At 42.7% G+C, this 12,446-nt stretch overlaps 1 protein-coding gene across 1 annotated transcript; it reads right to left on the reverse strand.

Moving 5' to 3' along the window:
- Nucleotides 1-1,123: 1,123 nt before the first annotated feature.
- On the reverse strand, nt 1,124-12,446 carry LOC125383598 (salivary glue protein Sgs-3-like). The gene is made up of 2 exons (XM_048402180.1): nt 12,344-12,446; nt 1,124-2,313 (listed from the first exon to the last, which is right to left on the reverse strand). The coding sequence occupies exons 1-2, from the start codon at nt 12,444-12,446 to the stop codon at nt 1,124-1,126; spliced, it is 1,293 nt and encodes a 430-aa protein (XP_048258137.1).

The raw sequence follows: 12,446 nt of genomic DNA on the forward strand, positions 1-12,446 counted from the left end.
GTTAATGATTTTTTCAACATACTCCCCCGAGGCCTACTGCTGGAGCGTCGGACCTCACTGGTGTTGAAGTCTTCCTCCTGCTGGTGTAGAACGTCCTCCCACGCCAAGGGAGTTTACTGTTTCCTCCTTTGCCCCGGGAAGATGTCCACCGCAAGAATAAGGTCATCATTTAAAAGACACAGTCATGCAATGCAGCCATGGCGACAGACTTGTACACAGGTTACACCTCCTGGTGGAACATTTGTTTGTTTGTCTGTTTGTTTGTTGTTTACTCGGCAATATTCCCGACGGCTTCCTCCACCTTTGCTGAACCGAACTTCAAGCTAGATTTTCCGTTGACTTGTTTGTTTAATTGTTGTTTGACGCCGCACTCAGCAATATTCCGTAGAGTGGAAGGGGCGAGTAACTCTCCATTCCTTAAAAAAGAAACTAGAAGTTAAATCAAATGTTGGTTCAAAATAATGTATAGTTGACAAACAAGTCTCCATTCCTGAAAAATAATGGAGCGTTCAAACAATAGAACGAAGTCACAGTTTTAAAGGTATATGACGGCGGTCAGTAAATATTCGAGGCAGGACAAGACAATCCAGTGATTGACATCATGGAAATCGATCCACGCAATTGGGATCGATGACATGCATCAACCAAGTCATCGAGCCTGACCACCCAATCCCGTGTGTCGCCTCTTACGACAAGCATAGTCGCCTTTTATGGCAAGCATGGGTTGCTGAAGACCTATTCTACCCCGGATCTTCACGGGTCCTTTATTAACAGGGAAGATAAACAGACGGAATTTCATACCTGCCGAGAGATGTGCTCTTTAATGAACTGCAATTGAATAAGAACAAATTACTTTTACATACTGCATATTGTTTTGAGATGACCCCCTGCATGCCATGAAGTCTCGCCAAACTATTGTGAATGTAGCGAGACTTGTATAGGATATATACAGTTGTGAAGTGACCGTCGAGAGAGTTGGTGGTCCTTCGCATTCTGGGATAGTATCACGTTTAAGGTCGTATTGAAGCGGGGAACAGTACATCAATAAATAAGAAAAAGAGACCGTTAGGTAAGGTTGGGATCCATGATTGTTGCCTATGGTCCGTGTTGAAGCTGATAATGATCAAACCATTCGTAGTTTTCGCTGTTGTACTTGTGGATTGTGTAGTCGAGAGTGTAGTAGTAGTACCACGTCAGTGTCATCATCGACGTCACCGCTCTCAGTCAAACCTCGTTCGAACTCGTCATACGTGTAAACGTCTTCTGAGTTGTAATTAGCACCCTTGCACTGTAGGGAGGGGCCCGCGTGGGAAAAGCTCTGGACCGCGCCGTAGAAGTGGCAGTAGTTGTTGACCCACCATCGTTTGTCGTCACGTTGTTTGTTGTCGATGTTGATGGTGTGAGGCGGACACTCGTGATATCTGATGGGAGTTACCGTCGTGGTAGGCGAAGTTGTAGTCGTGGTGGTAGTAGAAGTGGTAGTAGGAGAATTTGTTGTCGTGTCGGATGTTGTGGTAGTCGGGGAGGTTGTAGTCGTGGCGGATGTTGTGGTAGTCGGGGAGCTTGTAGTCGTGGCAGATGTTGTAGTAGTAGGGGAAGTTGTAGGGGAAGTTGTAGTCGTGACGGATGTTGCAGTAGTCGGGGAAGTTGTGGGGGAAGTTGCAGTAGTCGGGGAAGTTGAAGTCCTGACGGATGTAGTAGTAGGGGAAGTTGTGGGGGAAGTTGTAGTCGGAGCGGATTTTGTGGTAGTCGGGGAAGTTGTGGGGGTAGTTGTTGTAGTCGTGACGGATGTTGTAGTAGTCGAGGAAGTTGTGGGGGAAGTTGTAGTTGTGGTTGTAGTAGTAGCAGATGTTGTGGTAGTTGGGGAAGTTGTAGGGGAAGTTGTAGTTGTGACGGATGTTGTGGTAGTCGGGGAAGTTGTCGTCCTGGTGGTTGTAGTATTTGTAGGGGAAGTTGTAGTCGTAACGAATGTTGTAGTCGGGGAAGTTGTCGGGGAAGTTGTCGTTGTGGCGGATGTTGTAGTCGGGGAAGTGGTGGGGGAAGTTGTAGTCGTGGCGGATGTTGTGGTAGTCGGGGAAGTTGTCGTCGTGGCTGATGTTGTAGTAGTCGAGGAAGTTGTGGGGGGATTTTTAATTGTGGTTGTAGTTGAAGTGGTAGTAGGGGAAGCTGTAGGGGAAGTTGAAGTGGTGGCGGATGTTGTTGGGGACGTTGTTGTGGTGGTGGCTCTGGTTGTTACAGGTTTTCGCCTAGACAAGGGGTTGACTTTATTAGTTATGAAAGGAGCTGGAAGCAGAAGACCGGAGCTGCTCGTACCTGAAGAGACAAGAAACACAGACTCATCAGCAACTTAACTCAGGGGGTGAGGATAGATCTGCTTTACTTCCTTCATTTAATGAAGAGTACAAGGTATACAATAGTAACTCACCATTTATAGGGTAAGTGTGTGTATATAGAGGTTATCACGAGTGTGTGTTTGGGTATGGTAAATATCCTATATTAGGAATAACCATTGTATTTAGCTAGCCTTTAGGGTCACAACTTCACACGATACGAGGGGCGTTTTGCAACTTCAATATTAGACCAAGTCGCAGAATATCTTTTGCACTTTTATTTTTTCAATATAATCTCCATTCACCTCAATACACTTATTCCATTTGTCCTTCAAGCTTTTAATACCACTTTTATAGAAATCCGCAGATTGGTCCTCTAACCACGCCTCTGTGGCAGCCTTTATGTCCTCGTCATCCTGGAAGCATCTCTCACGTAGGGCAGATTGCATTTGCCGGAACAGGAAATAGTCACTGGGGGCAAAGTCTGGGCTGGAGGGTGGGTAATTTAACTATACAGCCCAGACTTAGTCCCCGTGGACTATTCCTGTTCCGGCAAATATTCCTGTTCCAGAGCCCGAATGGTGGAAAGCTATAAGGAGAACATTATTACAAAGTATCATCATCGGCAAGAGAAGAATGGTATAAGCCATATGCCCTTTCATAAGTAATTTTCAATAACAAAAAATAATATTTGAACCTATTGAAGACAATATCGCTGCACGTTTATTATTTTCATAAAAAATATTTTCTAGAAAAACGTTTTTTCGCATTATCACCCAACTGGCGCAACTGACGCAAAACCAAAGGTTATATGGCCTATACAGCTGCTTATTTTGAGCAATGTGCCCGCTACAAAATATAACACAAGAAATGATGTCTGTATGAATAATTGCAAGTGATTCCGTGGCATTTGATTTAACCAAACAATCTTTTTCGTTTATCTTTCCATAAATAATGACACACCTACTAACGGACTACTGTTTATTGATTGGTTGATGATAACGGACAGAATGCTGTAAGACTTGGCAGGGCTTGTGTTGCATTACTGCACTGAACAAAGTCACTGGTTTCGTATTGTTGTCTACAGTCTTTTCTTTGCTAGTGATTAAAAAGGATGTGAAGTTATTATTGTTGACGTTTTTATTTATAAGAATTGAAATCGAACATATAGATGGGTTTTTTTTGCGTTCGTGGAGCTATAAACGTAAGAAACGGCCTTCACACTTTGCCACCCGTGAAGATCCGGGTAGAAAATGGGTCTTCGGCAACCCATGCTTGTTGTAACAGGCGACTAATTGGATCGGGGCGTCAGGCTCGCTTACTTGGTTCATGCATTCATAGTATCCCAAATGCTCAGATCGATGCTCATGGTGTTAATCACTGTACTGTCTGGTCCGGGCCCGATTATTTACAGACCGCCGTCATATAGCTGGAATATTGCTGAGTGTGGCTTTTAACAACAGAAAAATAAACAAATATTCCGTTTAGGGATTTAAACACATCTATTATTTGTTGTGGACAGCGCCTGCTGTTATCCTTACACGATTTACCTACCACTCGAAACATTGTGACCCCTAAACACCCCAATATCTACTGACCACGCTCTTTACAGGAAGCCCAGCCTACGTGAAGTGCGTCCTTGTGACATTGTGTTGCCCATGTCAAGGCACCTTGGTTGTCAAGGTAACCTACTAGGTAGAAGGATACTTACGTTTACATTCAATCAAGGTCACAGTGACTATCGAAACTATTGAACCATAACATAGAAATTCATTCTGTTTGGATAATGAATCTTCATCGTTTAAGTGGTGCGTCCCAATTTCACCTAAAACAGTATACTAAGAAGTGCCGCGTCTCGACTGGAGCTAAAGCATTGGCACTTCTTAGTATAATGTGTTAATTGCTCTCTATTGCTTTAGCTCCAGTTGAGACGCGCCACGTCCTAGTATACGACTGGACTGGAGCTAAGCATTCGAGAGCAATTAACACATTATACTAGGACGTGGCGCGTCTCAACTGGAGCTAAAGCAATAGAGAGCAATTAACACATTATACTAGGACGTGGCGCATTTCAACTGGAGCTAAAGCATTAGAGAGCAATTAACACATTATACCAAGAAGTGCCGCATCTCGACTGGAGCTAAGCATTCGAGAGCAATTAACACATTATACTAGGACGTGGCGCGTCTCAACTGGAGCTAAAGCAATAGAGAGCAATGAACACATTATACTAGGACGTGGCGCGTCTCAACTGGAGCTAAAGCAATAGAGAGCAATTAACACATTATACTAAGAAGTGCCGCGTCTCCACTGGGGCTAAAGCAACAGATATCAATTAACACATTATACGAGGACGTGGCGCGTCTCACCTGGAGCGGAAACATTAAAATATCAACTAATTATACAAGGAAATAGCGCGTAGAGCTAGAGCTAAAATATTACGGGTCTGAAAATAGAGTCTTAATGTTGTTTTAGCAACACTGCTTCAGTACTGATACGCTGACCGTTATGAACCACTATACCCTTAATTGCTGGAACGGGTGTGCACTACTCAGGTCAATGACTCGAAATGTACTAAATTGATAGTTAAACCGAGACAGTTTATCTATCCTTTTATACCTGTAGCTTAGAACTGTTCTATATCAACCAATGTGTAAATATATCATACCCGACTTCCAGACGACCTCAGCTGACACTACAACTGCCTTTCTACGGTAACTGGGGTATCAATGGGTGTTGACAGCACCCGCAACTCATTCGTACACTTCAACACGAGTGCGGAATGTTATACTTTCCCCACTACTCGGAACATTCGGACCAGCAAAATACACCCCTATATCTACTGACCACATTCTTCACAGGGAAAGTCCAGCATAGCATAGCTTTCTCAGAATGGAGCCCACGTGACCACGGACAGTTGTAGCGTGTAACCCATGTCCAGGCACCTTGGTCGTCTAGGTGTAACCTACCAGATAGAAGGGCATCTTTACATTCAAAGTCACCGTCACAATCGAAACTTATTTCGAGTCAAGGTCGTGGTGTGTTTAAACCATAATATTGAAAACGTTTCTGTTTGGATAATGAATCTGCGTCGTTTAAGCTGTAGCTAAAACACTGAAAGACGAAATAATTGGCGCACCTCAACAGGAGCTAATTTAGAGTGAGTGAGTGAGTTGGGTTAAACGCCGCTTTTAACAGTATTCCAGTTATGTCGCAGCGTGTCAGCTCAGACGTTTACCACTTCGGTGAAACCCACGAGCACGGGTATGGTGCTGCTTCTGCTACACTTACAGGGGGTAAGCGCTGTCCATGCCAAACGGGAATTTGGTAGGTGTAACGACCATTTTCTCGCTGGACAGTAAAAATGTGATTTCACCCGAGCACATGTAGCATGATAGAGGCAAGTTTTTTACGCCCCAACGAGAAAATGGCGGTAATTATTTCGTTGTTACAAATGTAAAATGTAAAGGGATTTAGAATGATTATTTGAACTCTAAAATGATCTGAGTTTCAGCATTTTGCACTATATTTCATCCTTTAACACTATGGCTATAAAACCAAACTCAGTCACATACTGACAATAACTCGAAGAATATTATATTGGCTGTTATTGTCAAAGGTTGTTGAGGAACCGACCATTAGCTATTCTGAAATTTAAAAAAAAACTATGAGTCTCTCTCTCTCTCTCTCTCTCTCTCTCTCTCTCTCTCTCTCTCTCTCTCTCTCTCTCTCTCACACACACACACACACACACAATCTCTATCTCTCTCACTCTCTCTCTCTCTCTCTCTCTCTCTCTCTCTCTCTCTCACACACACACACAATCTCTATCACTCTCACTCTCTCTCTCTCACTTTCTCTCTCTCTCTCTCTCTCTCTCTCTCTCTCTCTCTCTCTCCCACGCACCAACTGCAACACTCCTTCTCACACACATACACAAAATACATCGTTATACATTTAAAGTACATACATATATGTCGTCCCTTACTAAACCCACAAATTGCAAGGTTTTAACGTTTCACCTACTATATTATTTAAAAAGGTTCTAGGAACCATTTTACATGTCTACGTTGGGTTTTGATGAAGTCATTGAGGCATATATCTTCATTTAATAATCTGAAGCGAACTTACATGTCCGCCAACCATAACGAATTATGTTGGTATGCTTAGCTCCGTGCGTGAACACTGTCGTGCATTTTAGGGTTTAGGTTAGGTAACTCCTCATAAAAAAAATCTTTTAGACAGTTTTTAACATTATTTGTTATGGCGAACACATTGAAAATTATGACACAATATTTTATAAATATGTTATACATTATATGTTAACCAAAAGTAAACAGTAATTAGATATTGTTGCACACACCTTGTCATTTTGTCCAAAGTTCTCGTCAAGCTAAAACGACCCGTGAAGATTACGGGGTAGAATAGGACTTCGACAACCCATGCTTGCCGTAAACGCCGACTATGCTTGTCGTAAAAAGCGACTAACAGGATCGGGTGGTCAGACTCGCTGACTTGGTTGATGCATGTCATCGATCCCAATTGCGTGGATCGATGCTCATTATATCAATCACTGGATTATCTGGTCCAGGCTCGATTATTTACAGACCGCCGTCACATAGCTTGAATATTGCTGAGTGCGGCGTAAAACAACAAACCATCCATCTATCCAAGCTAAAACAATACAGCGGGTCAGGAAATCTCTGTGAACTAGTTCCTTCGTGGATAGTTTTCATGATGCACATGAAACACCAAACTTTAAAACGCACCGTTCACCGAAGCGCGTGAGTGATAGAAACGTGAGAAATCGGGGTTCAAGCGCATTGTAATCACGATTTTAAATGAGTTCTAAACATCTTATCGGAATTAACTTGACATGCGCCAGTGCATTTGATACATTTTGTCACGTCTGCTTCCTCTGTAGTCTGAATTAAGCGCATGGAAAACTCGTTCAACGGAAGTGTGTACCCATTGGCTGAACTCGTAACCAGCACATCACGTGACAATTCTGGCGAACACCTGCGTGAAATATACAACACTTCTGACTTGATCTGACATTTGTTTACATAAATGATCTTAACTGCGAAGCCTTGGCGGTGAGGTAGCCCAATGGGTTAAGGCGTTGACTGATCACGCCGATTCAGCAGGTATACAATGTGGAGACATTTTGAACACCCCTCTCTGTGATATATATGGCTTCCCGGCAGGGACAACAATGTTTAATCATTTGGGTATCGATTAAATAAGTCGGTAATGTTCAGTGAGTGAGTGAATGAGTTACAATTTAACGTCGAATCGGCATTATTTCAGCTATATTGCGACCGTGAATGTTCAGGGGAGATATCCTACCTTTTTCGGGAAATACAGAATTTCACTCTATGTCAATATTAAATCCTTATCTGCACCACAGAATATATCAACCTTATCTGAGTGAGTGAGTATGGTTTATGCCGCTCATAGCAATATTCCAGCAATATCACGGCGGGGGACACCAGAAATGGGCTTCACACATTGTACCCATGTCGGGAATCGAACCCGGGTCTTCGGCGTGACGAGCGAACGCTTTAAGCACTAAGCTACCCGACCGCTCCCTACCGTATCTGAGCCACAGAAATATATATATATATATATATATATATATATATATATTGCGTCATTGGTTGGATGTAAACAATCGTTTCCTTCTCTTGGTTCCATCCAACCAGTGACGAAAACATACAAACAAAAGATAGGATATGGCAATAGAACATTACCATTAAACATATAATATTAGTGTGACTGTCAATATAAACGCTTAAACGTTTTTGACAGGCTTTAATCTGTTTTCTTGAGGGTACGAAACAATCCCTGAACACATCTGATCTGGGCATTTCAACTTGAGCAACACATAACACCATGCACAACTTTACATCTTATAATTTGTCAAAAAGGCACAGAAACATTACATTTTATACTTTTAAGTGTCAAACCCAGCAACATTCCAGTTATATGACGGCGGTCTGTAAATAATCTAGTCTGGATCAGACAGCCAGTGATCATGAGTATCGATCTACACAATTGGGATACGATGACATACATCAACCATGTCAGCGAGCCTGACCACCCGATCCCGTTAGTCACCTTTTATGTTGGTTGGTTTGTTGTTTTACTCCGCACCCAGCAATATTCAAGCAATATGACGGCGGTCTGTAAATAATCGAGTCTGGACCTGACAATCCAGTGATTGACATCATGAGGGTATGACATGCATCAACCATCACCGCGATATAACTGGAATACTGTTAAAAGCTCACTCACCTTACTTGCCAGTAATGTTGTTTGATATCTATGCAGATTTAAATGAAACAAAAACGTTGCATAACTTACACTTACTGTCGGTGAATACTGATGCCCCAGCTTTGTCACACGTGGATGTGAGCTTTGATAGGCTGCTCATGGTGTCTGGCAGGTTTGCACGTGTAGGAACGCACAACTCCTTTTCCCCCGGTGTACTCTGAACCTCTCTGTTCCCATTCTTTTGGCGTCTCTGTGCTTATATCTCAATCCTTATCAGAAGCAGAGGAGGGCATGTGTTATGTTTTGTGGGGATAAATACATTGTTGGGGTGCCTCTGAGCTTATATCTCGACATTTCTCGTCCATCTTCTCTATGCAAGGGAGTTAACTGACTATAAAAGTCCACTTTACCTTTACAGTCAGTTAACTCCCTTGTCTCGGGAAGATGTTTCAGAGATGCGCATGTGAAATGGTTTGTGGGTTAAACAGATTCTTCTAGCGCCTCTAAGCTTACATGTCATCTGACGTGAAGCTCCACCAACGGGCTTAAAATCGATACGCTCCTTTTGTCGGCATTCCTTATCTGAAGTAACGTGTCTGTATCAGGTTGTGTGAGGTTAAAACATTATATTGGCGTCTCCAAGCAAACATATCAATATTCGTCACCTGAAGCAGAGAGGCTGTTAGGTTTTAGAGGAGAGATATTGCTTTTTGCCAGCTTACATGCCGACATACCAGTAGATAGGTTACCACAGCAACAACTACATTGTCATTCAACACATAGTTTAAGCCAGTCAAACGGATGGTCTATATTCTGAGCAACGTCCCGACGGTGGTTTGACATTGCTCATTATGTCAGTCACTCGTTTGACAGGTCCAGATTCGATCATTTACAGGAAACCATAATTTGATTTGAATATTGCTGAGAGAAGCGTAAAACAACAACACAAACAACTCGGTCCCTACAGGGGGGTGGGGGCGTGGGATATTTACTCACGGTATATTAAGGATTTACATATAATGATAAATGATCTATTCGAGGGCCTATCCCCTAAACTAAACACATCAAAATTCGCGGATTATGGAGCCCTCTTGGTCCGCACTTGAAGCATCAAAATGGCCCAAAATTTACTCCAAAAATCTCCAAACAAAATATAACAATGGGCTGACAAATGGGGCTTCTCCCTTAACTCAGAAAAAACAACAGGAATAGTATTTAAACATAAAAACATGAAACCCGCCTCCCCAATCCTCCAGCTAAACAACCGAACAATCAAATTTCAAAAACAAACTAAATTCTTAGGACTAATTTTCGATGAACATCTCTCCTGGGATGCTCACATCCAAAACCTAACAACTAAATGCAGTAAAGACCTAAACACGCTAAGATGCCTAACTGGCTCTAACTGGGGGGCCTCCAAAGATACCCTCCTCTCTCTCTACATATCACTAATTAGATCAAAACTAGACTACGGCTGCGCCATATACAACACCCTATACAACTCTCTATCTAAAAAACTTGACCCAGTACAATATCAGGCTCTCAAACTAATTACACGCACCCAGCATGGCACCTCCTTCACTTCACTTCAGGCCTTAACAGGAGAAATGCCACTAAGTCTACACAGGGAACAACTAACCTAAAATTTCTGGGCCGCGTCCCAATCAAACCCTCTCATCCAAAACTTAATAAACAAAAACATCAGCTCCAATAACCAAGCTCTAGCTCGTAAACACCCCCTACTTACCCCAATATCCCAAAGGATAACCAACTACCTAAATGAACACCAAATAAACAATCTTAAACAAAACTGCAAACAATCAAATATCTTCACCCCAAAACTTAAAATACCCAAAATAGACACAACACTAGCTAGCATAATAAATAAACAAACCGACCCAAACATAGCTAAAACTACCACACTAGCATACATACACGAAAATTGGCCAAATTGATGTCACATTTACACGGACAGATCTTCAGATCCGATCTCTAAACACACAGGTTTCGGAGTCCAAATCGCACAACCAGCTAAAAGCACACAATCCTTCCGACTCCCAAACAACCAATCAATATTCACGGCAGAACTAATGGGCATGACCTCAGCCCTTCATAATCAACAATCCAAAAACCACCAAAAAAAATCCTAATACTTACTGACTCCCTAAGTGGACTGCAAGCCCTCAAAAACAAAAACACCAAAAACCGCCCTAAACTAATAAATCAAATACTTAAAAGCTCCAACGACCTAACTAAGGCAGGCAAACAAATAACATTCTTATGGATCCCCGCCCACGTAGGAATATACGGTAATGAAAACGCCGATAAAGCAGCTAAACTATCCCTCAAAATCCCAGAAATAAGCTTAAACTTACCCAACTCAAAAATCAGAAATTAAAAGTGTAAACAAACAAAAAATCACCAAAAAATGGCATAACCTATATCTAAACTTAAATAGCCAAATCAAAAAAGTTCTCAGAAAACCACTAACCAAACCAGAAATTCTCCATCCATCCAAAAAAATCGACAGAGTAATCACTAAACTCCAAACAGGACACACCAACCTAAATAACCACCTCAAATGAATATAAAATACACGCTACAGGTAACTGCCCACACTGCAAACAACTAGAAACCCCAGAACACGCACTCATCCACTGCACCCACTACCTAACACACCGAACTACACTACAAACCACCCTCAACCTAAATAAGGCTCTTACTTTAGAAGCAATACTAAACCCACAAAATAAACTAGAAAACTTCAAGGCCATAGGCGTATTCTTAATCAAAACGGAACTAATAAATCGCATTTAAAAACCCAAAAAACTACCAAATCAAAATCACATTAACAAACAAACAACCACCATACCCAGCTCCCTTAGTTCTTCTCCCCATCCCCATCGGCATCTAATCAAAATCTAAAAATTCCCAAAATTCTATATAAGCAACCCCTAAAGCCCCCTCTTGGGTTGCACAGACCACTTTCGCCCCTTTCGGAAACACATTTAATGGCTTGGCCGGGCCCGTGTGCGAAATACGCATCAGTCGGAAAGCGCACGTAAAATCTCCAATGTACGTAAGTAAGTAAGGGTTTACAATCGGTGTCCCAATCTTTATCTTTATCTTTCTCGAAACACATGACATGCACCTTTGGAGCCGGACGGTGATTTCGACGCAACATTCAGTTTTAAACCACCCGGTGTCAAAGGCCCAGCCTGGGGAAGAGATGCGTTTGGAGTCGCCACTTTACAAAACATGGCCAACGTGCAGTCTCCGTTTGTGATGCACCAATTCGAGCACGTAGACTCTGTCTCATCGCTCAACGTTTTCATAAAAGTCAAATCAAAGTCAACCCCAAAGTCCGCGCTCGTACTTGCATTTGAAGCTAGGAAAAGTATTATCTGTGCCCTTCTTAAAATTCACTATTATTCCGGGGCAGGCTTGGGGAGCGTTGTTTAGCGCTGTTGGTGTCTGAGTGAATGGTACAGGCAACTTGAATATCACACCGCTGCCAGTGTTGGGAGCAGGGTTTGACGCTATACTGTTCACCTGTCCAGGAGTACCAGTGAGTGAGTATGGCTTTACGCCGCTTTTAGCAATAGTCCAGCAATATCACGGCGGGGGGACACCAGAAATGGGCTTCACACATTGTACCCATGTCGGGAATCGAACCCGGGTCATCGGCGTGACGAGCGAACGCTTTAACCACTAGGCTACCCGACCGCCCCAGTAACCAGCAGGAGGGGGTCTCGGGAGGTTTGGTTGTTTGAGAGGCGGCATCTGTTCACTTCCTTGAAGCAGGACACTGACGAGGAGCAGCACATATGTCCCCGCCAT

Source organism: Haliotis rufescens, unplaced genomic scaffold (genome assembly GCF_023055435.1).
Source record: "Haliotis rufescens isolate VD_foot unplaced genomic scaffold, xgHalRufe1.0.p SCAF_25, whole genome shotgun sequence".
In the NCBI taxonomy this organism is placed as follows: Eukaryota; Metazoa; Mollusca; class Gastropoda; order Lepetellida; family Haliotidae; genus Haliotis; species Haliotis rufescens.

Coding starts and splice junctions, on each gene's coding strand:
- LOC125383598 (XM_048402180.1), bottom strand. CDS start 12,446: ATGGCGGGGACATATGTGCTGCTCCTCGTCAGTGTCCTGCTTCAAGGA. Junction 2,314..12,343: donor CCCGAGACCCCCTCCTGCTG/GTTACTGGGGCG, acceptor TTGTCTCTTCAG/GTACGAGCAGCTCCGGTCTT.